The following is a 24,459-nucleotide window of genomic DNA, read 5'->3' as shown; positions in this document are numbered from 1 at the left end:
GTCACTGAAGGGGGTCAAGTATTAAGGGGTAGTGATAAGTATCCTTTACCTGAAAGGAACGGTCCATTTCTAACTTAAATCTTCATGCAGACTTGGGCGCAGTTATTACCCATTTTATTTTGTACACCTAGTGAGACAAATCCCAGAACTCTAGAAGCCTCAATAACAAGGGAAGGGCGCGCCTGGGTGTCTTAGTCGGTTAAGCGTCTGCCTTCTGCTCAGGTCATGATCCCAGAGTCCTGGGATCGAGTCCCACATCAGGGTCCCTACTCAGCAGGGACTCTACTTCTTTCTCTCTCTCTGCCCATCCCCTCACCCCCCAAGCGCATGATCTCTCTCTCTCTCGCTCTGCTATCTCTCAAATAAGTAAATAAAATCTTTAAAAAAATAGGGAAGGAAGATGACACTTTAGACCATTTTATCCACATTCTTTCCAAAGTGTGGCTTCTCATAGTAATAATAATTCTATAATCAGAATATACATTTATTTTAACTGTATTTCATGCTTCACTTGGCCAGTGCTGCAGTTAAAAAAAGACAATCCTCATTTCTCTAAATAACAGTTCTTCAAAAGAAATCTGAGAGCTACTGCTGGTTCCTCATGGCTCTAACTGGGTACCATCTCTTTGAAAAGCACAATATTTAATGTTCAAACATTTTTAGATTGTATATTGCCAGGGTGGGTGGTGCTCTTTATAGGCCTGAAAGGTTCGAAAGCACTGCACGCAGAGAAGTGAGGTTAAAACCAGGCTTTGTTGGTGGATGACAGGTAGTGAATTATAGGTTGGGAACTTTTTTTTTTTAATTAAAAAATGAATGTGCAAAAACATGAATAAGAAATTTATAGAAAAAAATCAAAATCAGAATAATATCATTTACTGATTGATGGCTGTGGCTAAATTTTACAAGGTAAGAAATCCATCATGTCTCTGTTCAGTGTTCTAGGGGAGTTTTATTTTTCTAAACCAAGACATAAATTTCCCCAAAACTGTCATTTGGTTTGAACTTAGACACCAGCTGAGAATTTAGGATACCTTGACAATGATATTTGTTTGTAGGAGGAATAAAAATCCTTCAGCATAGTCTTTGATCAGAGATAGCATTAAAGCCCAACTGCTGTGTTGTACTTGTTCCAAAAGCAGGTTTGAAATCTGCTGTTTCTACGTTTAGCATAATTTATTAACATGTGCTGACTTATGTTGTCTTTCTTAGAGTGAATGATATAATACCTAGGTCAGAGGAGATCATTCCATAACCTTTTTTAATGTTACAAGAATCCTCCTCCCCCCCCCCCAAAAAAAAGGAAAGAAAAGGAAACCGTAATCTCATCCATTAGAGCTAATGACTTGGATTTTTGATGAATATCTTTTTATATGTCTATGTATATGTGTGTATGTTAAAGATGGTAATTTAAAACATAATGGACAATGTTTTTATAGAAAATATATTTTTTAAAGATTTTATTTATTTATTTGACAGAGACAGCCAGCGAGAGAGGGAACACAAGCAGGGGGAGTGGGGGAGGAAGAAGCAGGCTCCTAGCGGAGGAGCCTGATGTGGGGCTCGATCCCAGAATGCTGGGATCACGCCCTGAGCCGAAGGCAGTTGCTTAACGACTGCGCCACCCAGGCGCCCCCATATAGAAAATATTTTTTTTTTTTTTAAAAGATGTTATTTATTTATTTGACAGAGAGAGAGACAGCCAGTGAGAGAGGGAACACAAGCAGGGGGAGTGGGAGAGGAAGAAGCAGGCTCTTAGTAGAGGAGCCTGATGTGGGGCTCGATCCTGTAACGCCAGAATCACGCCCTGAGCCGAAGGCAGACACTTAACCGCTGTGCCACCCAGGCGCCCCACCATATAGAAAATATTTTTAACTAAATAGTTGTGCACATTAAATTTTGGGAAAATTAATTCCTTAAAGCAAAACAATTGAGATCCAGAATAAAAGTATATTGACTTGGGGCGCCTGGGTGACTAAGTTGGTTAGGCTTCTGACTCTTGATTTCAGCCCAGGTTGTGATCTCAGGGTTGTGAGATTGAGCCCCATGTCGGGCTGCATGCTGGGCATGGAGCCTGCTTAAAATTCTCTCTCCCTCTCCCTCTGCCCTTCCCTCCCATCTGTCTCTCTCTCCTCTAAAAAAAGAAAAAAGTATGTTGACTTTGTCTCCTTAAAAAAAATGAAGAAACAATCCATCAAGCATTTAGAAATAAGAGGTAGAATTTTCAGCTTGAAAACTTCCAGTTTAATATTTAAAAGGAAAAACATTCAGGGCAATATGTAAAGGCTTTTTCTTACCTTGAATCTTTCAGAAAGAATACTTGATTTTGCTTCCGTTTGTTCTGTTGTTGCTAGCATCCTCTTTATCATCTTAATTTGTTGACTACTTACTCTGTATCATGCACTGTGCTAACAGTTTGTGGACCTTCTCTTTATTTCTCATAACAGCCCTGTAGTTGGTACTGCAATCCCCGTTTTATATATGTGGAAATGAGGCTTAGAGAGGTTACATGATTTGTTTAAGGTAGTCTGGCTAGTAAGGAATGGTGCTGAGGTGTGACCACAGTTCTCTGTTCTTAGAGCAAGGGCTATCCAAAAGACTTCTCTAAATTGTTGATTTTTAAAAATTTAAACTCAATTAATTATTAGTTTCATAGGGGGAATTCAGTGATTCATCAGTCTTATATAATACCCAGTGCTCATTACATTATGTGCCCTCCTTAATGTCCATCACCCAATTCATCCCCCAGCCCCTATCCCCTCCAGCATCCCTCAGTTTGTTTCCTATGATTAAGAGTCTCTTATGGTTTGTCTCCCTCTCTGATTTTGTCTTGTTTTATTTTTCCCTCCCTACCCCAATGATCCTCTGTTTTGTTTCTTAAATTCCACATACTAGTGAGATCATATGATAATTGTCTTTTTCTGATTGACTTATTTCGCTTAGCATAATACCCTCTAGTTCCATCCACCTCATTGCAAATGGCAAGATTTCATTTTTTTGATGGCTGAGTAGTATTCCTATATCTATCTATATCTATATCTATATCTATATCTATATCTATATCTATATCTATATTTACCACATCATCTTTATCCATTCATCTGTAGATGGACATCTGAACTCTTTCCATAGTTTGGCTATTGTGGACATTGCTGCTATAAACATTGGGGTGCAGGCGCCTCTTTGGATCACTATGTTTGTATCTTTGGAGTAAATACCTAGTAGTGCAATTGCTGGTTCGTAGGGTAGCTCTATTTTCAACTTCTTGAGGAGCTTCCGTACTTTTTTCCATAGTGGCTACCCCACCTTGCATTCCCACCAAAAGTGTAAGAAGGTTCCCCTTTCTCCACATCCTTGCCAACATCTTTCGTTTCCTGACTTGCTAATTTTAGCCATTCTGACCAGTGTGAGGTGGTATCTCATTGTGGTTTTGATTTGTATTTCCCTGATGCTGGGTGAAGTTGAACATTTTTTCATGTGTCTGTTGGCCATTTTTATGTCTTCTTTGGAGAAATGTCTGTTCATGTCTTCGGCCCATTTCTTGACTGGGTTGTTTGTTCTTTGGGTGTTGAGTTTGATAAGTTCTTTATAGATTTTGGATACTAGCCCTTTATCTGATAAAATATTTGCACATATCTTCTCCCATTCTGTTGGTTGTCCTTTGGATTTGTCGACTGTTTCCTTTGCTGTGGAAAAGCTTTTTATCTTGATGAAGTCCCAGTAGTTCATTTTTGCCTTTGTTTCCCTTGCCTTTGAAGACGTGTCTAGCAAGAAATTGCTGTGGCCGAGGTCACAGAGGTTGCTGCCTGTGTTTTCCTCTAGGATTTTGATCACATTTAGGTCTTTCATCCATTTGGAGTCTATTTTTGTGTATGATTTAAGAAAATGGTCCAGTTTCATTCTGCATGGTGCTGTCTAATTTTCCCAACACCATTTGTTGAAGAGACTGTCTTTTTTCCATTGGATATTCCTTCCTGCTTTGTCAAAGATTAGTTGACCATAGAGTTGAGGGTCCATTTCTGGGTTCTCTATTTCATTCTGTTGATCTATGTGTGCCAGCACCATACTGTCTTGATGATTACAGCTTTGCAATAGAGCTTGATGTCCGGAATTGTGATGCCAGCTTTAGTTTTCTTTTTCAACATTCTTTTGGATATTCAGGGTCTTTTCTGGTTCCATACAAATTTTAGGATTATTTGTTCCATTTCTGTGAAAAAAGTTCATGGTATTTTGATAAGGAATGTGTAGATTGCTCTAGGTAGCATAGACATTTTAACAATATCTCTTTTTTCAATCCATGAGCATGGAAGGTTTTTCCATTTCTTTGTGTCTTCCTCAATTTCTTTCATGTGTGTTCTATAGTTTCCTGAGTACAGATCCTTTGCCTCTTTGGTTAGGTTTATTCCTAAGCATCTTACGGGTGTTGGTGCAATTATAAATGGGATTGACTCCTTAATTTCTCCTTCTTTCTCAGTGTATGGAATCACTGTGTATGAAATCAACTGTGCATTGATTTTATATCCTGTCACTTTGCTGAATTCCTTTATGAGTTCTAGCAATTTTGGGGTAGAGTCTTTGGGTTTTCTACATAGAGTATCAGGTCATCTGCAAAGAGTGAGAGTTTGACTTCTTTGCCGACTCAGATGCCTTTTATTTCTTTTTGTTGTTTGATTGCTGGGGCTAGGACTTCTAGTATTATGTTGAACAGCAGTGTGATAGTGGACATCCCTGCCGTGTTCCTGATCTTAGGGGAAAAGCTCTCAGTTTTTCCCCATGGATAATGATATTCGATGGGGGCTTTTCATATGTGGCTTTTATGATATTGAGGTATGTTCCCTCTATCCCTACACTGTGAAGAGTTTTAATCAAGAAAGGATGCTGTACTTTGTCAAATATTTCTTCTGCATCTATTGAGAGGATCATATGGTTCTTGTCCTTTCTTTTATTTATGTAGTGTATCACATTGATTAGTGGATGTTGAACCAACCTTGCAGCCCGGGAATAAATCCCACTTGGTTGTGGTGAATAATCCATTTAATGTACTGTTGGATCCTATTGGCTAATATTTTGGTGAGAATTTTTGCATCCATGTTCATCAGGGGTATTAGTCTGTAATTCTTCTTTTTGGTGGGGCCTTTGTCTGGTTTTGGGTAAGTTGTTGATTTTTAACCTTAATGTTACATGGAGAAGCCCACAAATAGATTGAGTTTGAAGATGCTAGTCACTGAAGAAAAGGCGGGCAGGACAGCTGTGGGGTTTGTAATCCCAATGATTATCAATGTTTTTCCCCTTACTACTGGAAAGGTCTTTGACTACTAGGAGGAACATCTAACACAGTCACACATTTTGATATGGAGGTGGAAACTCCCAGATTAAATATTCTCTGAGGTTTTTTACTTCCAAAGTTGATTATCTTAAGTTGGTTATAATTTTGATGTAGTCTCAGTGAATCTAGGATTTAAGGTATTAACAATATGACAAGAAAATGTAGACTCTGGTTATATTAGTCTCTGAAAGTTTATGACTTTTAATTTAGATTTCGTGTGTATAACTTCTTTGATTTGAAAAGATTACTTGCTCTGTCTGAAGCATAAACTGCCATTCCCACAAGGGAAAGTGAGATGTAAAATTTCCAAGTAATAACATGACTTACTAATTTTTCTGAAATAGCATTATTCGAATGAGATTTTCTTCATTTTCATATAAATTTTTCATTTTGAAGTTAGTGCATTATTTTTCTTCTCAAAAGTTGTTTTAGGAAACTCAGGAACTAAAGTGTTTTTTTCTTTTTAATAAGTTTTTAAATTGAAGTACAAAGAACTATGGTTGTTATAGTCCTGTAGAACAGTTTCCCAATTTAAGAAATTTTTTCTTTATTATATGTATTATTCGTATTCATAAATGAACTGTAAAGAAAAAATTTTATTTTGTTGTGAAAATTTTATTCTGCTTTATTCTATTTCACATAATGAATACTATGTTAGCATTATTTCATTATGCATATAATAAAGCACTGTTCAACTTTATTCCTAGTGTTTAAGTTGCCTAGCTTGATGCCGCAGAAAAGGTTTCTTGCTAGACTTACCTAGAATATGTTTTTACTGAAAGAAATGTAGACATTGTTCAGATAATGTACATTGCCTAGGAACCATCTTATTTAAAAATGCTTTTAAAAACCTTCAATATTTTAAACTTTGAAGTATAGAAATAATATTTTCCAGCCCTTCTTCTGGGCATACAAACATGGGTAAGACATGATTTCTGCAACTGAAAAGCTTACAGTTGAGTGAAAGAGATATATGTAGGCAGGTACGTATACCAAGGTTTTAAGAGTTAACTGAAGTTAACCTAAATAGCTAAGGGAGCACAGATGGGAATGATTCAATGTAACCCTGTAGAGGAGAGGAAAGGTAAAAGAAAACTCTGTTGTTTTCTTTATAAAATCAAACAAGGTCTTCTAGGTGTTGACTGATGATTCTAATATTTGACTGTTTGAAATTAGACATGCTTCCTTCTGGGATTTTTTTCCCTACATAGATCTTTTGTTTACAACTCATTACCTTTTGGCTCTACCAATTGGAGTTAGAAAAGCTGGTTGATGGGTGATCCTCTAAGGGGAAGATGAATCCAAGCGTCAAGATTTGAGTCTATGGGGATTCTTTTGTCCTCGGGCTTGGAGCACCAGGATGTAATTTCCTAATTTCTACAAGGAAACTGAAGGTGTTTGTTTGTTTGTATGTTTGTTTGTTTTTTTAAGGCTTCACACAGAAATCGCCATCCAAGCTGTTCTTTGAGAGATAAGTAGAATTTTACAAGTAGGGGAAAGGTATTCTGGGCAGAGGAACAGTTGGATGATGAAAGACCCAAAGGGAGAGTAAGAAACTGAGGCTGACTCAAGAGTATTTTAGTCTGCAGAACAGGGTGAATGGTGATACTGGAGTGAAATATGATCTCTCTTCTGGGCATGTTAATTTGGGAAGTTTTTGGGAATTTTAATAATTGATATTTTTCATCTTTCCACTGAAAATTATTAATCACCCTATGTGCCTATGTGTGAAGAACACAGACATAAGAAACAACATATTCTCAAAATGTTTACAGACTCTTGGAAAGAGAGACAAGGCAATAATTACAATGCACATTTGAATATGCTGTGATAGAAATGATCACGGGTTGGTGATGGGGAACTTGAGAGTTTTGATCACCTAATGGACACTGAAGCTGGGAATGGGGAGAAGGAGAGATGAGGGTTAGGAAAGAATCCCTGTGAAATTGCTTCATGAGACGCAAATGTTGTTTTGCTGTATGAGTTAACAAGATGGCAGAAGGTGGAAAGAGGGGACAACATTTCAGGCAGATATATTTGTTCATGTGATGCCTTGGAAGTGTCAGTGAATAACTTACTTATGGTTTAATTTAACCGGTAGGAACTATGTAAGTGGGGATTGATAGGGTCCTGCAGATCATGTGTGTCTTGATTTTGATCTTGAAGCCAGTCATTGGTAGTATTAGGAAGTCAGTGAAGGATTTCAGGTAAAGGAATGACTTGATCAGATGAGATGACAAGCAACCACTTAGAGCTATGAGCTGAATCTCAGAGAAGTAGTTGGTGTTGGGAGTATAACAATGGGTTACCATAATGGATAAAAAGTGCTTCTTGCTTAGTTGTGGAGACACACAGGTAAGCAAAAATTACATTACTATGTGCACGTGCTGTAGTGTGAAGTGCTGAGGATTGAGGATAGAGGAGGAAGTGATTTTGAAACTATGCATTTAGAAGTCATTAGTATGTGGGTGACATTCTCAACTGAGAATGTTGATGAGATTTTTCAGGGAAAGAATTTAAAAACAGGAGTGAATGAACTAAAAGTGGAGTTCTGGAAAAATGCAACCTTCATAGGTTAATGGTTGAAGAAGAATTGTCTAAAGCTATGATTTTAGCACTGTGGATTGCAACTTACTAGTAGGTTGCAAAATCCAGACAGTAGATGTGAACTTAATATGGTTGGTTATAGACAGAAGTTTCAAAACAGATTAGAAGAGAATAGAAAATATCAGGGTACATGTAGTAAAGGTAATTATTGTCTTGTGAAATTTTGTTCAGAATTGTGTGTTCGTGCATGTGTGTAAAATGCATTTCTCATTATGAGCGGTGGTCACAAACTTGAAAAACACCAATAAAAGAGGCTAAGGAAGATCAGTGAGAAATTGCTAAATCACTTTTGTTCTTCACTAATCTGATGGCAAGGAAAAGAAACAAACCCAGTCAAAGTAGAATGAGAAGGAGATTTTCTCTGTATGGTTCAGATGGTCTCTCCCAGGCCACCTTTATTACATCAGTTGTGTAGGAGGAAAAATAGAAATAAATAAGGGAAAAGGACTCACAAGATACTAAACTTAAAGACAGAGAAAGATGGAGATATGAATGAGAGGGAATGAACCCCTATGGAAGCTGAATTTTTAATCTAACCCTACTGTGTGATGGCAAAAGCTCCATTCCCTAGCACATGGCCCAACAAAGCCCCTTGGATTCATCCTATTATATCAGCTCTGTTCTTTATTATGGAGCCAGAGGAGGAACCTGAGAAAGGACACCAAATTACCTATCATTAAAATTGTGATACAGTATTACCAATAATTACTGAGAGCTTGTCCATGGGTCAAGAACTGTTCTATGCACTTGAAGTGAATGATCTCACCAAGTAAGTTAATGATTGTAAAGCTCTTAGAACAGTGCATTGCACATGGTGAGCCCTCAGTATGCCTGGTTATCATTAATAGAACAGTGCACATGGTAAGCACTTGGTCAGTGTTGGCTAATATTATGTATTATTACTAATTAACTAAGTTACTAATTATTACCACTTTCCTAGTAAGGAAATTGAAACATAATAAAATTAAATAACTTGCTCAAAATCATGTAGCTGGAAAGAAATGGAATCATTCCTTTCTGAGTTGGAGGTGAAAGTGATTAGTGTAGATACATGGTGAGTTATACGACAGATTGGTGCTTGAAGTACGTTAATGGGAGAGGGAAGAGGAAAGATGGGCCATAAGTGAAAGACTTGATGAAGAAAACAAAAAACTCCTTGGCTTGGTGATTGGTTAGATATGAAGTAAAAAGATGATCAAGATTTTAAGCTGGTCGACCAGGAAAATGGTAACTAATATGTAAGAAAATAAGAAAGAAAACCTTTCTTGGTAAGAAATAATGGCAAATTCCATTCAGTCGTACTGAGTTTTACATGAGATAATCAAGTAAAATGAGTAGCCCGGAATTTAAAAATAAAGATAGCGGTACTTAGGCATCATCCCGTAAAGGAGTTGGTAGAAGCTGTGGGAGTGTTTGAGATCTTCAGGGATGTCCACTATATTCTGGCCACGAAAAAACCTGGGGAGTAAAAAATTAGATCATGATAATTGCCCCCACACAAAACTTCTACAGCTTTGCTGACATCAGCTTTGTGGAAATCTACAACTAATTTCAGAAATCTTTGAAAAAGAGATCCCTGCTGCTCCCGGGCTGGCTGTTGTGCGGCACCCACTGTTTATCTGGCTCCTGCTCCAGTGGCTGTGGCTGTTGTCTCCTCTCGCCACCGCTGTCAGTGAGGGGGGAGAGGCTCAGCTGCAGTCTGGCCCCCTCCCCACTACCGCGGAGACTGCGGTTTCCCCTCATGGCATTCTCAGACACCCAGGAGAGGCACTGGCGAGAAAGCTCTCCTAGTTTTTCTTACTCTCTTCTTATTTTCTCTGTTCCCACCTCAGGTTTCAGACTTGTTCTCCACTGGCTTTTTCGGCACCCCTGTCCAAGTGACAGGTGTGTTGGCTTCATGGTTCCTCAATCAAATTTTTATGCCTAGATGGTTCCCGACCTTCAGATGAATTCTTACACAAAACGGGTCTCAGTTTTTGCCCCATCAGTCCTCAGGCAAATCTAGACTCGTCTGAATCCTAGGCTGAAGGTCACTTCCTAGGTAAAAACTGGGACCAGGACCCTCGCTCCCTGCTCTCTCTAGAAGAGAGGTCAGCGTGGGAAATGCCCACATCTTCCATTAATTGTCCCATCTCTTGTTTCTTCTGCTCCCTTCTCTTCTTCATATGGCTGTTTCCCTGGTTGATTGGAGATTATTTCTTCTTTTCCCCAAATGGAACAATGATGTGCACTACTGTGGAATTAGATCCTATCTGAATATTCCTTTGGGAGGTGTGATTCATTTCTTCCTCCTCTCTCTCTCTCTCTCTCTCTTTTTTTTTTTAAATAATCCTTCTTAAAGCTTTTCATACCTCTTTACTGGAGCTTAGTAAAGATCTGAATATCTAGCACATTTTCCTTTCAAATAAGTATTGGTAATGTATTTCTTCTCCCGGTTCACCTGTGAAGAATACCGATGAGTCTTTTTGAAAACTCATCATTGGCAGTTACTTTAGAACAGCAATTTATTGAAAGCTACTATATTAGAAATGTTTTATTGCACTGCACTAGAGCTATGAAGTGCAAGGAACCATGAAGATTGAAAAATACAAATGATAGATGTGTCTCTTTCTCCTTACTTTTTAGCCTTCTTTGAATCCTGGGGGGAGCCAATCATCTGATGTGGTGCTTTTGAACCACTGGAAAGTGAGGAATTTTGAAGTACAACGTGGTGACATTGTGTCATTGGTGTAAGTAAATCAGAAACATATTATATTTATATATAAAATTATTTATAATTGATTTAACTGGTAATTTGTTAATATCATCACCAGTTATTAATAGGTACATTTTAAATGTAATTATTTTTAAAAATAAATTTTGAAATGTAACAGTGCTATAAAAAAGTTTTTCTTTTATATCTAAAATATATCAGTTGGTTGACATCCTGGAATTTGGTAAAATGTCTTTAATGAAATGTTGATTAGAAATTATATTGATGATGTAAAGTACATGTATTTGGTATCAGTTTGGATTATTTTGAAATTTTGCATCTTGGAAGCAACCTTAATGTTACTTTCATTTTTATTAGTTTGTGTAGGTTCACAATATTTCTACAAGATGATAATTGCAACTGAAATTCAGTGACATTTCCATGTATGTCTCAGTGTTTGAACTGAAATAAGGCAGTTTGGAAGATTAGCAGCCTGGAGGCTTTTGTTTGGGACCAAAAGGTGGCACTGTTTCTCTGTTAATGTATTATGACTGGTCAGGGACAAGAATTTCATTCCAGTCTTAATGTAGAAAAAGAATGTCAAAGTGTGTATAACTGACGCAATGATATAATACATAGTCCCAGCACGTGCTTGAACGGTTTAGATTTGAGATTTGTTTGTTTTAAAAGTAAATTCACACTGAGAAGACTGTTACAGAACTTGCCTGATTTCTTCTGGTTTCAGCTACTTATAAAAATGTTTTCCTGGGCTTGCCTGTTATGGCAGTTAGTGCATCGGGGTAGCAATTAATATAGCAGTTATTGTCATTTGTTTTAACGATGGTGAAATCCTAGTGTTTGGTGAAGACTTCCAGTTTATATTTCTGGTTCTTTAATTGGAATGATTTTTTGTTGTTGTTGTTGGATGAGAATATAATCGTTTGACAAAATATGACCTACTTGTTCATACTTACCTTTGGCTAGCGCTTTGTGGAAATAGATGTTTCATAAATGTGTCTCCTTCAAGCCTGTTTTACCAGGATTCATTTGAAAACATATTAGCTAAATCTGGTTAGTAACTAATAAAATAAATACATTTGACTGGAGTTTTGCATGGCAGACATCCAAAGATGGGGATTAAATGCTTCTCATATTCTTGAGTGCTTCCTTTAATATTAACCTACTCTTTTATTTTGTCATTCAGAGTACTTTTTTTGCAACCTCCTTAACAACCTTTTCCATGCTGGGTTAGCCTGTTGTGTGCTCATTATTCTTTTGCCTTTGGTTTGACAAGGTTACATTCTCACTTAGTCGGTGATGGAGAGGATACCCACCCAAGTGAAAGAGGTCACACTATAAGCAGACAATTGTGCAGTATTTTTTTTTTCTCCAAGAGAAACATGCTGACTATCTCTAAGCAAGTAAATTTGAATAGGTAATTGGAAAAAAAAAAGGCTCCTTGAAATTCAGGGTTGCATGGGTCCATAAAGTATGCTAGCACATCATAGACTATGTGAAAAAGAGAACACGATTCTCCTATGTAAATATTAAACTAATTGATATTTATTATATAAATTAATTCAAAAATAGTATATGTGAATTGGGGTTGATATAATAAATTATAGCTCCTTGGGTTGAGCTGCATTTTTAATGAGTTAATTATGTGCTGTATCTCATGTACAAATAACGCAAATTTTCTTTCATAATGCTTGTTGCTAGAAGGAGCCGTTTACATAAAAGAATGCTTAGTGATTGGTATTATATTATTTAACAACAAATAATCATTAAGCAATGATTGTTTTTTTTTTTGAGGAATAAACAAAAAGTCTTTTGCTTAATTCTTTTTTAGCATGATGTAATACTGTATAAAAGACATGTAAATATCTTTTTAGTTTTATGAGCAAAAATGCTTTCTAAATGTCTTTATTATTTTTATACATTTTGTAGACTACTTCATTTGAGAAGATTGTTGGTTTGATTAATGTTCATGAATATATATTTAATTCATGTGAACACTGAATATTTGTTTTTCTTACAAAATGTATTAGTCTGGTTTTAACTTAGATGATAATTATCATTATTATATCAGAACATTCTATCTGTTTAAGAAATGTGTGACTCAAGAAATGCATGACTAAATATGAGTTTAAGGCTAAATAGAAAATGTAGTTTGTCATTTTGTTTACAAGTTGATATGACACATTTCATTGATACATAAAATCTTTGGAAATAAGGTAGTAAGATCATTTATATTTTAAAAAATCCTGAGACAGCATTTTATATATTCAGTGTATAGTGTGGAAATACAGCATTTTTATTATAATATTATATATGCAGTTTGCAAATTCATAAAGTAGTAGGGCTCATGCAACTTTGTAAATAGAGCACTAATGAAAACAATAACAATTCAATAAAACTGCTAGCGCAGTTTAAACGACATGAAATTTTTTATAAATAAGCACTGCAGTAAATGTAGAATTTATTTAACATGAAACAGCTGAAGGTAACTTGATGGAAGGCGAGGTAAGGAAGGGTTGAGCTCTTCTCTGTATACAAGGGCAGAGGGACATTTTCATCAGAAGTTACAAATAGTGAGAAGATTGCAAGCTTTGTACAAAATGTACTGATACCAGAGGTGTGTCCTCTGCTCATTGTTCAGTGTTACCTTTATTTATTTATTTGTTTGTTTGTTTATTTATATATTTAAAACAAAAGATCAGGGTTAACCTTGCAATAAGTACTTATAAGAGAAGGATTGAATATATAATACTGATTCCTTCCTGGCTTATTGCCGTTAGTGTACTTAGCTTTCAGTTGCTATTATTAATGAGGCAACGCATTAATGATCTGGGAAAAAATTCCATATGAACTAATGCAGCTTCTGCTTTATACTGAAACCCTTTCTCCGTAGTCCCTGTGAGCTGACTCACGTTACAGAAACACATGCTGTAGCAGAACAGACTTACTTTTCTGTTGCAGTGGGTTTTGTACAGAGCTTATTGACCAAGGCTGTTCCCGAAAGCATGGAAGGTTTGAGGGGGTACATATTAGAATATGCTTGTTTGTCTCTCTTCCTTATCTTTTCCTGTCACTTTCTTTCTGTGAAAAGTTGGTCTCAGTTGAGCTAATGTTTAAGCATGTTATTCAGTAATGTTAAATCAAAAGATGTAGTTATTTAATAACATTACTCGTCACATAAAACATTATTTGCTGTCATCAAGTCCTTGGTATTACTGAGTGTATATAGGTGACATCATACTCTCTTAGTGGATTTGCGAACTAATAGTGGTGATTAAGGTGGATTTTCCATACCTTGAAATTGACTTTTCATTAACTTGTGTGGTGGCCTTACTGCAATAGGCTTAACATAAGTGGCATATTTACAGTGATATATCAATTAACAAATCCATGGGGACAGAGGTTCCTTCGTAATAAAGTTTCAAATAATCATACTTAAAAGTGTTTTAGCTTTTTATTTTGAAATGATATTAGACCTCAAGAAAGGTCATAAAAATAGTATAGAGAGTTCCCATATAACCTCCGATGTTTTGTTTTCAGCTTTATTGATGTATAATTGACAAATGAATTGTAATATTTAAAGTGTACAAAGGAATGATATATATATAGGATTCACCCCATTGAGTTAATTAACACATTTGTCACCTTACATATTTACCTTTTGTGTGTGAGAACATTTAAGTTCTACTCTCTTAGCAAATTTCAATGAAAGAATATGGTGTTATCAGCTGTAGTCGCCATGTTATCCATTAGATCAGCAGACTATTCATTTTATCCCCCCCTAAATTAACATTGTACATTACCATGGTACAATTACTGAGATGAGGGAGTTGGCACTGATACAGTACTATTAGCTAACTTACGGACCTTATGCGAGTTTCACCAGTTTTCCCACTCATGTCCTTCTTCTACACCAAGATCCTACAGAGGATCCCATATTTCATTTTGATTTTTTAATCTCTCTTTAGTCTCCTCCAATCTGTGATAGTTCTTCATTTGTTCTTTGTCTTTTTTGATCTTGATACTTTCGAAGGGTTCTGCCAGTTATTTTGTAGAAAAATCCTTACCTTTAGAAATTTTGAGGTCCGTGTATGTTCCAGTGGAGAAGCATTGCTGTTGATGGCAGCTGTGGGGAAGTCATAGCAGCGGTAAACTAGAGGCGGATGAGACAGGGCCAGAGAAGTAAATGCTCTCGCACAAGTCATTTTGGTTTCTTATGACCACGTACTTGGGTCATGACTAAGAGACTCCATGCTTCCAGAAGTCCACACAGTCTCATTTACTGCTGCTAGGAAGCAAGAGGGGAGAGCTGGGCAGGTGGGGAAAGGCTAACGTTTATAGTACAGATAGAGAAGGAACTAAGGCTGGGTCACAGATGATACTATATTGAGCCCATGTTCAGTTCTAGAGTAGAAGGTGAGGGTGGGGAAATTCTCATTTAATGAGTATCCCTGTATATCAGGCGTTGTGCTGTTCACTTTTTCACTTTTTACTTAATTCTCATAACAATATCTGGAGATGGTTATTTTTAACACAGTGAACATGAGATTTAGCAAGTAAATAGCAAGTGAAGAGCAGAGCCAGAGTGCGAATCCAGGTCCACTTGACTCTGAACCTGTCCTGTCTGACCTAGCAGGCAAATGTGGCTGTTGAGCAGCTGAAGTGGTTACTGCCCCTTGTTAAAATGATAATATTTTGGGTATATTCAGTCAGATAAAATACATTATTAAAACCAACTTAAACCATTTCCTTTTCTTTTTTTAACGTGGCTAGTAGAAAATTCAAAATTAAACACGTGGCACGCACTCTGTTTGTATTGGACAGACATCCCTGTGTCTAAACCTTTTCCCATCAACCACTGCTGCTTTCCTGGAGTGTGTCTAAGGTGAGCTAATGTGAGATCCTAAAGTCTGGGGTGGAGAAATACTAAGGTACTTGCTATGAAGCAAAGGCAGACTCCCCAAGATAGCTAAACACTTTGTATTGGTAAGAGTATGGGGGTGATCAGCTCCGAAGACAAAGAAAAAAGTCATGCAGTCTATGAGAGAGAGAAGAAAAGGTATCCGCAACAATTTTTTGTTTATTTGTTTGTTTGTTTTTTAAGTAGATTCCACGTCTAATATGGGGCTTGAACTTATGACCCTGAGATCAAGAGGCACATTCTCAACCAACTGAGCCAGCCAGGCACCCCCACAACAGTTTTTAATATGTATTGACTGTTTATTGCTTATAGTTTTCCAGTCATTGGGCTAAGAGTTCTATATTCATTTTTATTTAATCCTTGTTTTAACCACCCCCCACAAGTGGGTACTGTTATTCCTATTTTATAGATGAGAACAGTGAGGTAGAGAGAGGTTAAGTAACTTGCTTAAGGACATACAGCTAGTAAATGGAAAAGCAAGGTTTTGAAGTGCCTCTCATCAAATCCTGTGTTCTTACTTTCAAACTATAATGCCTCTATATATTGTGGTAGGGGTTTGGTTGAGGACTCTTACTCATTCTCAGCGAAGAGTTAAAGCAGGCCCTGATATCTTGGCATCTATCATTATTATCCCCATTGCTGTCATGAATTTCTGATACAGTGGTTCATGAAATGTAGTCTCTTCATTAATAGTAATAAGACATTATTATGAACATATAGTGTGCATACAATTTCTGCAGCTGGTTTGTGACATGCTAAAGTAATTGCCATTTCTGACAGATGGCCACTATGATGGCTACATCTCTAGCAGTGAATGTGAGCAGAGAGTTAGGAAGATTTCAGCCAGGGAAATAGATGAAATAAAATTGAGCCTTTGGGAAAAAAAAAAAAAAAAAAAAGAAAGGTGGTAGTACCTTTGTGTCTTGAGTGCTTGTGAATTTTTAAAGATCCTTAATCCACCAAGGTAAATTAATCTGCTAAAAAACCAAATTCAGGTTTTGAACAAGTGCTCAGAGCAATGATAATACTGAGTGATGACCTGAAATTGTATTAAAAGCCAGTTATCCGTTGAGCTGGAAGAATATAATCGTGGATGCTTATCTGTTGAATCTGTACTCATTCCTAATTTTTTTTGTTTCTTTATAGCCAAATATTTTTCTGAGTTTGTAGGTAATATTTCAGGAACACAAGGTTACAAAGACCATGACTTTCAAAGAAAGGTTCTATAAGCAAAATTTCTTATCTTATTTTCTCCTTTTTCTTTTTCCCCTTCTCTTCCCCCACCTCCCCCTTCTTTTAAAATTAATTGACTGTAAAAATGGTGGACAATGAAATCTAGTTTGCAGTTTATTTTGATGAGAGATTTAGTTTTCAGCACTTTCAATTACCGATTGTAGTTTGCAGTCATTACTAAGTATATTTACAAATGATTAAAAAATGAGACAGTGTAAGTATTTATTGCTATTATTTGATATACATTAGACTGATTCTGTAACCGCTCTTCATAGGCATACAAAAAGTTGGTGCCTTTAAGGTAGTCCTTACTAACAATTTGCTTTCCTGAGTAGGATAAACTACCTCCACAATTGTTGTACATTTAATTATGCAACAAAAGATTTTCTTAGTTCTGAGCTAGGAAATGTTTCAGTGATCATAAATTTCAATTTTGAATTATCGAGATTTTATGGTAATATAACTATAGGAGATATTCATAGCTTCTGCTCAACCCATTTCCTAAATCTTATATCCTTTGAGCAATAACTGGAAATTGTCAAAGAACAAAGTTATACAGGCATCATTCTATGAAATAGTAGGTACTTATATTTGTAACTGTTTTATTGTAAAAAGTTACTTATGTTGTAAATTTTATTTTTACTGTGAAAAAATCCAGTTTCTGAGAACACTGTGCCTTTTATTAAAAAAAAAGAAAAAAAAAGAAAGTTCAGGACCGCATTTATAAAGGAGCTCCCAAATACATATTATATATGTATTGAGTCAGATTGAACTCTTAAGGAGAAGCATTTTGAATATAAGCTTAAATAATAATTGTAACAGAGAATAAGTATTTTGGAGAAGCAGACAATATTTTTTTTTTAAAGATTTTATTTATTTGTTTGACAGAGACAGCGAGAGAGGGAACACAAGCAAGGGGAGTGTGAGAGGGAGAAGCAGGCTTCCCGCCGAGCAGGGAGCCTGACGCAGGGCTCGATCCCAGGACCCTGGGATCATGACCTGAGTGGAAGGCAGACGCTTAACGGCTGAGCCACCCAGGCATCCCACAATATAAGTTTCAAACAGTAAATATAACTCAGAAAAATAAACTTATGTAGGTAGGCCAACCTGTTTTAAATTCTTCTGGAACCATTAAGATATAGATAAATATATAAAGATAGGCTACTAAGATCAATCAATATCTGATTTCCACTTTCATCTGTATAGACTAGTTTATTTCAAACTAAGACCCATACTGAGAAACATGATAAAACTGCATTAAAGAAAAAATCTACATGCAATGTAGCTTTGTCAAAGGGCAAAGATCCTGGAGTGAAGGGAACCACATTGAGGTACACCCTGTATTCGGTGCCACTTTTTATCTTGGGTTATTTGTCACTTTGTAAGCACCACAGGCTGTGAGACTGAGAAGCCCAAGAGTGGCAGCTAAGATAGTGAGATGCTGAGTAGAATCTTCGACAATTTTATACTGCTAGTGAGTCAAACTAGAATTCAAGGAGGACAAGGCAGGACCCTGGCAAAATACTCCATACTTTTAATTGGGACCCTTAAAGGGTATATCCTAGGAGTTAGGGAGAACTAGAAATAGACCATAACTGGCAGAAATTGAGATGCAGCCTCTGATAAACTCATTTTAATGTGTAATAAACTGATTTTAATGTGATCTGCCTTTACTTAAACTGTCTTTGCCAGAAGCAAGAGACATCCTGCAGAGTCTCTATAAGTTTTTGTACCCAACACTTGGCATTTAATAAAAAATCACCACGCGTGTCAGAACCCAAGACCAAGACAAAAACAAAATAAAACAACAAATAATAGAAACAGTCTCATAATGGTCTAGCTGTCGGAATGATCATATATGGGCTATAAAATAATTATAATCAGTATATTAAAAAATTGATGAAAAGTTGGATAATTTCATCAGAGAATCAGAATCTATTAAAAAAATCAAAAGGAATTCTAGAAATTAAAACTAGTATAACTGAAGACAGGAGCTCAATTGATGAAGTTGACAGCAAATTAGATACAGCCATGGAGAGGATCCTTTAACAGGGTGAAAGGTCAGTTAGAAAATCTCTAGACTGGAGTACGGAGGGATAAAAGATCATGACATACAATGAATAGTGCAAGATGTATGTATAGCACATAGTGAAAAAGGCCGATGTCTATCTAATTGGAGTAGCAGAAGAGGAGGAGGAGAGAGAGAGTGGGCCAGAGGAAGCAATATCTGAATAAAGGCCAAGCATTTTCAATAACTTTTTTTTTTAAAGATTTTGTTTATTTATTTGTCAGAGAGAGAGAGAGAGAGAGAGCTGGGAGGGGGAGAGGGAGAGGGAGAAGGAGGATCCCCTCTGAGCAAGGAGCCTGATGCAGTTACTCTATCCCAGGACGCTGGGATCATGATCTGAGCTGAAGGCAGACAGATGCTTACCTGACTGAGCCACCCAGGTGCTCCGCATTTTCCATAACTTATGAAAGACATCAACATACAGAATCAAGAAGCACTACAAACCCGATCAGGATAAATACAATGAAAAAACACATTTAGAGCACATGGTAGTCAAGCCACTGAAAGCCAAAGAAAAAGAGAAAAATCTTGAGGAAAAAAAAGGACATATTTTCTTCAAAGAAGCAAAAAGATAGCTGGTGGGAGACAGGAGATAACTGAGTGATATCTGTAAAGTGCTAAAGAAAAAAAATATTCCAGCCTGGAATTTTGTACCAGGAACTATTCTTTGTACTATTGGAACTATTCTTCAAAAACGAAAGAGAAATATACTCTTTTTCAGACAACAACCCCCTAGCATATGCTCTTTGTCCTATTGGACTTGACTTATAAAACACATTCAAAGTGGTAGGAATTTTAAGACGGCAGCTGCAGAGCATTAAGCCTCAAGATTGTGGTCTGAGCCTCAGACCCACGTGTGACTGCGCCGGTCACGTCCTTATGAAGCTGGCCTTGTGATTGGTACAGGAGTCGGCATTGGACATCAACAGGGCTGATCTGAGCCGTTACTGGAAACAGATATACAAATATTAGGGGTGAAACTAATATTTTTGTTAGAGTTAAGTGTGAACAATATGTATCTGTTAAAAACAACAACAACAACAAACAGGCTCATTTCCTTGGGGTGTTGGGTGGCCAGTCAATTAAATGTCTGACTCTTGATTTCAGCTCAGGTCATGGTCTCAGGGTTTTGAGATTGAGCCCCATGCTGGGCTCTGCTCTCTGCAGGGAGTCTGCTTGAGATTCTTTCCCTCTTCTTCTCCCTCTGCCCCTTCTGTGTGCATGCACGCGCTCTCTCAAAATAAATCTTAGAAAAACCAAAACCAGTCACATTTCCTTAAGTGATTTTATTAATAAAATAGGTGCCCAGTAGAGTAGGCCCGTGAATACATGACCTTGCATTGCCAAAAGGACTTCGCAGATGTAATTAAGGTTGACCTTCAGTTGACCTTAATCACATGAGTCTTTAAATGCAGAGGATGAAATGAGGGAGATGTAAAAGAAAACATGCAGGAAGGATTTGAGTATTATTGCTGACTTTGAAGATTCAGGGGCCCTGAGCAGAGGGAAGTGTGCTGCCGCTAGAAGCTGAGCATGACCTCTGGCCAAAGGCCAGCAAAGGAATCAGAACCTCAGTCCTGTAACTATATGGAATCAACCTTGTAAGCCTGGGAGTAGATTCTCTCCAGTTATCCAGATAAGGGCCCAGAGCAGCTGACACCTTGAGTTTGGCCTCCTAAGACGCTAAGCAGAGTACCCAGCCAAACCCGCCAGACTTCTGTCCTAGGGAATGGTGAGTTAATAAGTGGGTGCTGTTTCATACCCCTAAGTTTGCTTTAATTTGTTATAGTGGCAGTAGAAATTGTGTTAAGCAATTAAAAATTATGAACAGTTCTAATACTATCCATAAAATGTACAGAAAAGGAAAACAAACTTTTACAAAAGATTCCTATAAGCATTTGGAGATAGTGATTGTATTTAGGTACTCGACTAATTAAAAATTATTTTCTTTTACATAAAACAACTCCGTTGGCCTCTACCTGCCAGTTTCCTGTACAACATACAGGACAAAGCTCTAGGACATCTTGCTTCTCCTTTCAGCTGCATTACTTGTTAACTGGCTGTGTGACCTCAGACTGGTTATCTTAATTTATGCTTTGTGTCAGTTTTAGCATCTGCAAAATATGAAGTATAGACTAGTCGATCTCTAAGGCCTCTTCCATTTTAAGATTGCTTGACAGTAGTTTTAAGGAGCTGGACATAAGAATCAATCACTCAGAATATCAGAAAAATGCAGAGTTTTGCATACTTTTGAAGCTAGAGTCAAAACCAATTTGAAATTTTTGAAAGAAAGGAAGCCATGTTGGCACCTTAAACAGAAGTTTTAGAATGAATAAGGAGACTTTGAACACCAAGGCTCTTTTGGTCAATGGCATCAAATGAATCTGTGCTTATCAAGATTATGTCTTCAGTGGAAATGATTGAAAATGGAGAAATTAGAAGTTGGCAGGCAGGTGTTACAGGAGGATGAGAGCAAAATCCTTTCTCACTTGCTTAAAATTATTTAAAGTAAAAAAGCTGTAGAAATCTTACATTTCTTTACTGCTTATAATTTACTCCGGGAGTTGAGTTATTAAGACTCTAATAGTTAATCTTGTCCTGGTTATCTCTGTTTTGTCAACTTAACGATGCACTTCCTACCAGTAAACATTCTGTTCACTTGCTCTTACAAGAAATGCTTGAGTCCATATTCTGTTTTGTAGTTCAGGTCCTGGAAATGTGGAAGGAATCTCAAAACTTAAACATAATCTTATTCGATCCAAGGTCAGTAGTTACCCTCCCATTTTTCTTTACCTTTTATAAAGAAAGGCACTGTTTTTGGTGAGTGGAGGTGGCAGTTGCTGGGAAATGTGGCTGTGGCTGATAAGAAAGGGAAAGGGCTTAAAGCAACAGCCACCAAACTTTATCTGTGCTTTGGAGCTCAGGAAAACATTTCTGTCCAGGAAGGGAACAGGAATCCTTTTTTTTGCTGTTGTTGTTTTTTGCTGTTTATTTCCAGTAATAAGAAGCCTCAATGCCCCATATTATGAAAGATTACTGCTTGCATAATCTAGTGACAGGTTTACTCACATTCCGAGGTCATGTTAATATTTACTGAAGGCACCACAAATATAAGTTTCACTTTATTAAAAATTGTATGGATGTTGAAATTGCTGACAGAGAAGCTGGCTCAGTTGGATTTGGCTATGGATATGATAATTATAATATGGCTTTTTGTGCTTTTAGAGGTCATAAGTTACATTGCAAAGATTTGTGTATTTGGATTGCTGAAAAGTTACTGTAGAGTGTTATGACAAAACTGTAGGAAATATTTCAGTGTGAGTAGTATGTCTCACATAAATTTCATTATAGAATTAAAGAAGAATCATTAAAATATTGCCAGTTTATTAAAAATTCATTATTCTACTAGAGGATCTTTACAGTGCAATAAAAACTTGAAGAAATAATAGGAAAGTTTTGGTAACCGTGACAGTGTGTTAATTGAGTTGAAGGAAGGTAAAAAATGTATTAACAGAATGGATCCAAATTTGGCAAAAAAGATGTATAATAAATCAAGAGGGGAGATCAGTTAATAAAGAAAGAGGCCAATTATCAGTGAAGGAGGGGGGTATATTTAATGATTCTAAATGAAAGATTAAACTGCTCCAGTGAATTTCACTTGAACAAAAAGGAAGAAAAGCAATATGGATAATTAGGCAGTAATAAGATCATACTGAAAAAAAAAAAATCAGAAAACTGCCTTAGGTGTTAGGGGAATATTGGCTAATGAACTTAACCTCCCGCAATTATCTTTCAATACTCACTTTTACTCTAGAAATGGAGGGGAGTGATGTTTTTAGTTCTTCAGAGTGATTTTTTAAACATATTTATTGTATGTAGATTTTTAAATGGTAACAAATAATGAAATGGAGAAAAGTAATTTCTCATGAGAAGGATATCATCCGTAATCCATTAAAATACTATAATTTTAGCTATAATGTATTTTTTTTGTTGTTATTGATCAGTTCTTTAAATTTGGATTCTACTTATGTGTTTGACAATAGAAACATGTTTAGAGGCTGCTAGCCTAATTGAACCATTCAGAGAAATGGAGTATAGGAAATTAGGATTTTTGTTAGGGTTTCTCAGTTCAGGTCTTATTAAAAACATAAATGGGTAGAAATCCCAAATATTGTCTAAAGGAAGATTTTTTCCTCTCAAATTAACCCAATAATTTATATCTATATGTAAATTAATTAAAATTTTTATAAATATGCTGATAAATTCTTGTCCATTTTTACAGTTTTTATTTTAGGCCTCTGAATTGTGGGAAATCTGGGTAATCATTTCTGGAATCAATATAAGGTCTAATTTTACATGACCTTTGTACTAATGATCAGATAGAGAGAATAGTAATCAAGATAAGTAAGGTTCATAGGTGATTCCAAATTTAAAGGTGGTATGAATATAGAATTTGGGCTAATCTCTGCTTCTATGATGCTGTGTTGAGAAAAAGGTCATCTGATATATACAGAAATATCCTTTGTAATTACAGTCTTTTTTTCCCTGGTCACTGATAGTCTTATAGTCTTATAATTACCTTGATTTTTTATTAGATATTATATTAAATATAGTTCTCCATTGTATATTAATGTGGAAAACCAATGAGAAAGTCTGCTTTTCAAAATAATGGCAGGTTATTAGCTCAACAGGTTATTAGCTCAAGTAGACAATAACCCAAAGGACAGTCATGATTATTTACTCAGAAAAGATTTGGACCAGATACTAAGAGGCCTGGGTTCTAGGCTCACTCTGGCACTAGGGGACTGTGTGTCAATTAACTTCTGTGGATTTTTTTTTTTAAATAAAATGAAGGAATTGCACTCAATAATTTCTAACATACCCTTTAACTTGACGGTTGTTTTTTTCTGATTATTTTATTTTCCACATTACGATATGAGGCATATTACAGCTTTTACTGGATACTTATATAGTATTTTATTATATTTAAAAATATTGACAACTTATTAATTTGGCAAATATTTTCTAAGGGATTGCTCTGGGCATAGAACTAGCCATTGTGATACAACAGTAAGGAAAACAGAACGGCAAAGCACCTCCTTTCGTGGGACTTACTCATTCTACTGAATGAATGTGTCTTGAATAAGATAGAATTGAAAATAGATATTTGAAGCTCGTCAAAATTGTGGCAGGTGGGCACGTTAGGAGGGAAACTGCATATCCATTAAATCAGCAGTTGTGCCCAGCATCACACATTGTCTCGAACTGGCTCCCAAGTGAGTGTGTGTATTTCTTCACAACACTGCGTTCAGTGATTTCACATTGGTAGCCTGAAATCAGCTATGGTGTGAGTATTTATATCGTGAAAATGGTGAACACGACACACCAGGGCTTTTAAAAAGGTTTTTTGTTTGATTGTTTTGTTTTATTTTATTTTATTTTTTTTTAAAGATTTTATTTATTTATGTGACAGAGAGACAGCCAGCGAGAGAGGGAACACAGCAGGGGGAGTGGGAGAGGAAGAAGCAGGCTCCCAACGGAGGAGCCCGATGTGGGACTCGATCCCAGAACGCCAGGATCACGCCCTGAGCTGA

General features: G+C 36.5%; 1 protein-coding gene across 9 annotated transcripts in view; it reads left to right on the top strand.

Annotated features, from left to right (window-relative positions):
- IMMP2L (inner mitochondrial membrane peptidase subunit 2) overlaps nt 1-24,459 on the top strand; it is an 821,223-nt gene that overhangs the window by 56,546 nt on the left and 740,218 nt on the right. For all 9 annotated transcript variants that reach the window (XM_044387634.3, XM_057304130.1, XM_026509501.4 and 6 more), the window contains exon 4: nt 10,559-10,662. In XM_044387634.3, the coding sequence (XP_044243569.1) occupies nt 10,559-10,662 (104 nt within the window). The remainder of the gene's footprint in view (nt 1-10,558; nt 10,663-24,459) is intronic.

The sequence above is a fragment of the Ursus arctos genome, unplaced genomic scaffold, assembly GCF_023065955.2.
Source record: "Ursus arctos isolate Adak ecotype North America unplaced genomic scaffold, UrsArc2.0 scaffold_3, whole genome shotgun sequence".
Lineage (NCBI taxonomy): Eukaryota > Metazoa > Chordata > Mammalia > Carnivora > Ursidae > Ursus > Ursus arctos.
Note: the sequence above shows the minus strand (reverse complement) of the source record. Positions and strands in the feature narration are given on the sequence as shown.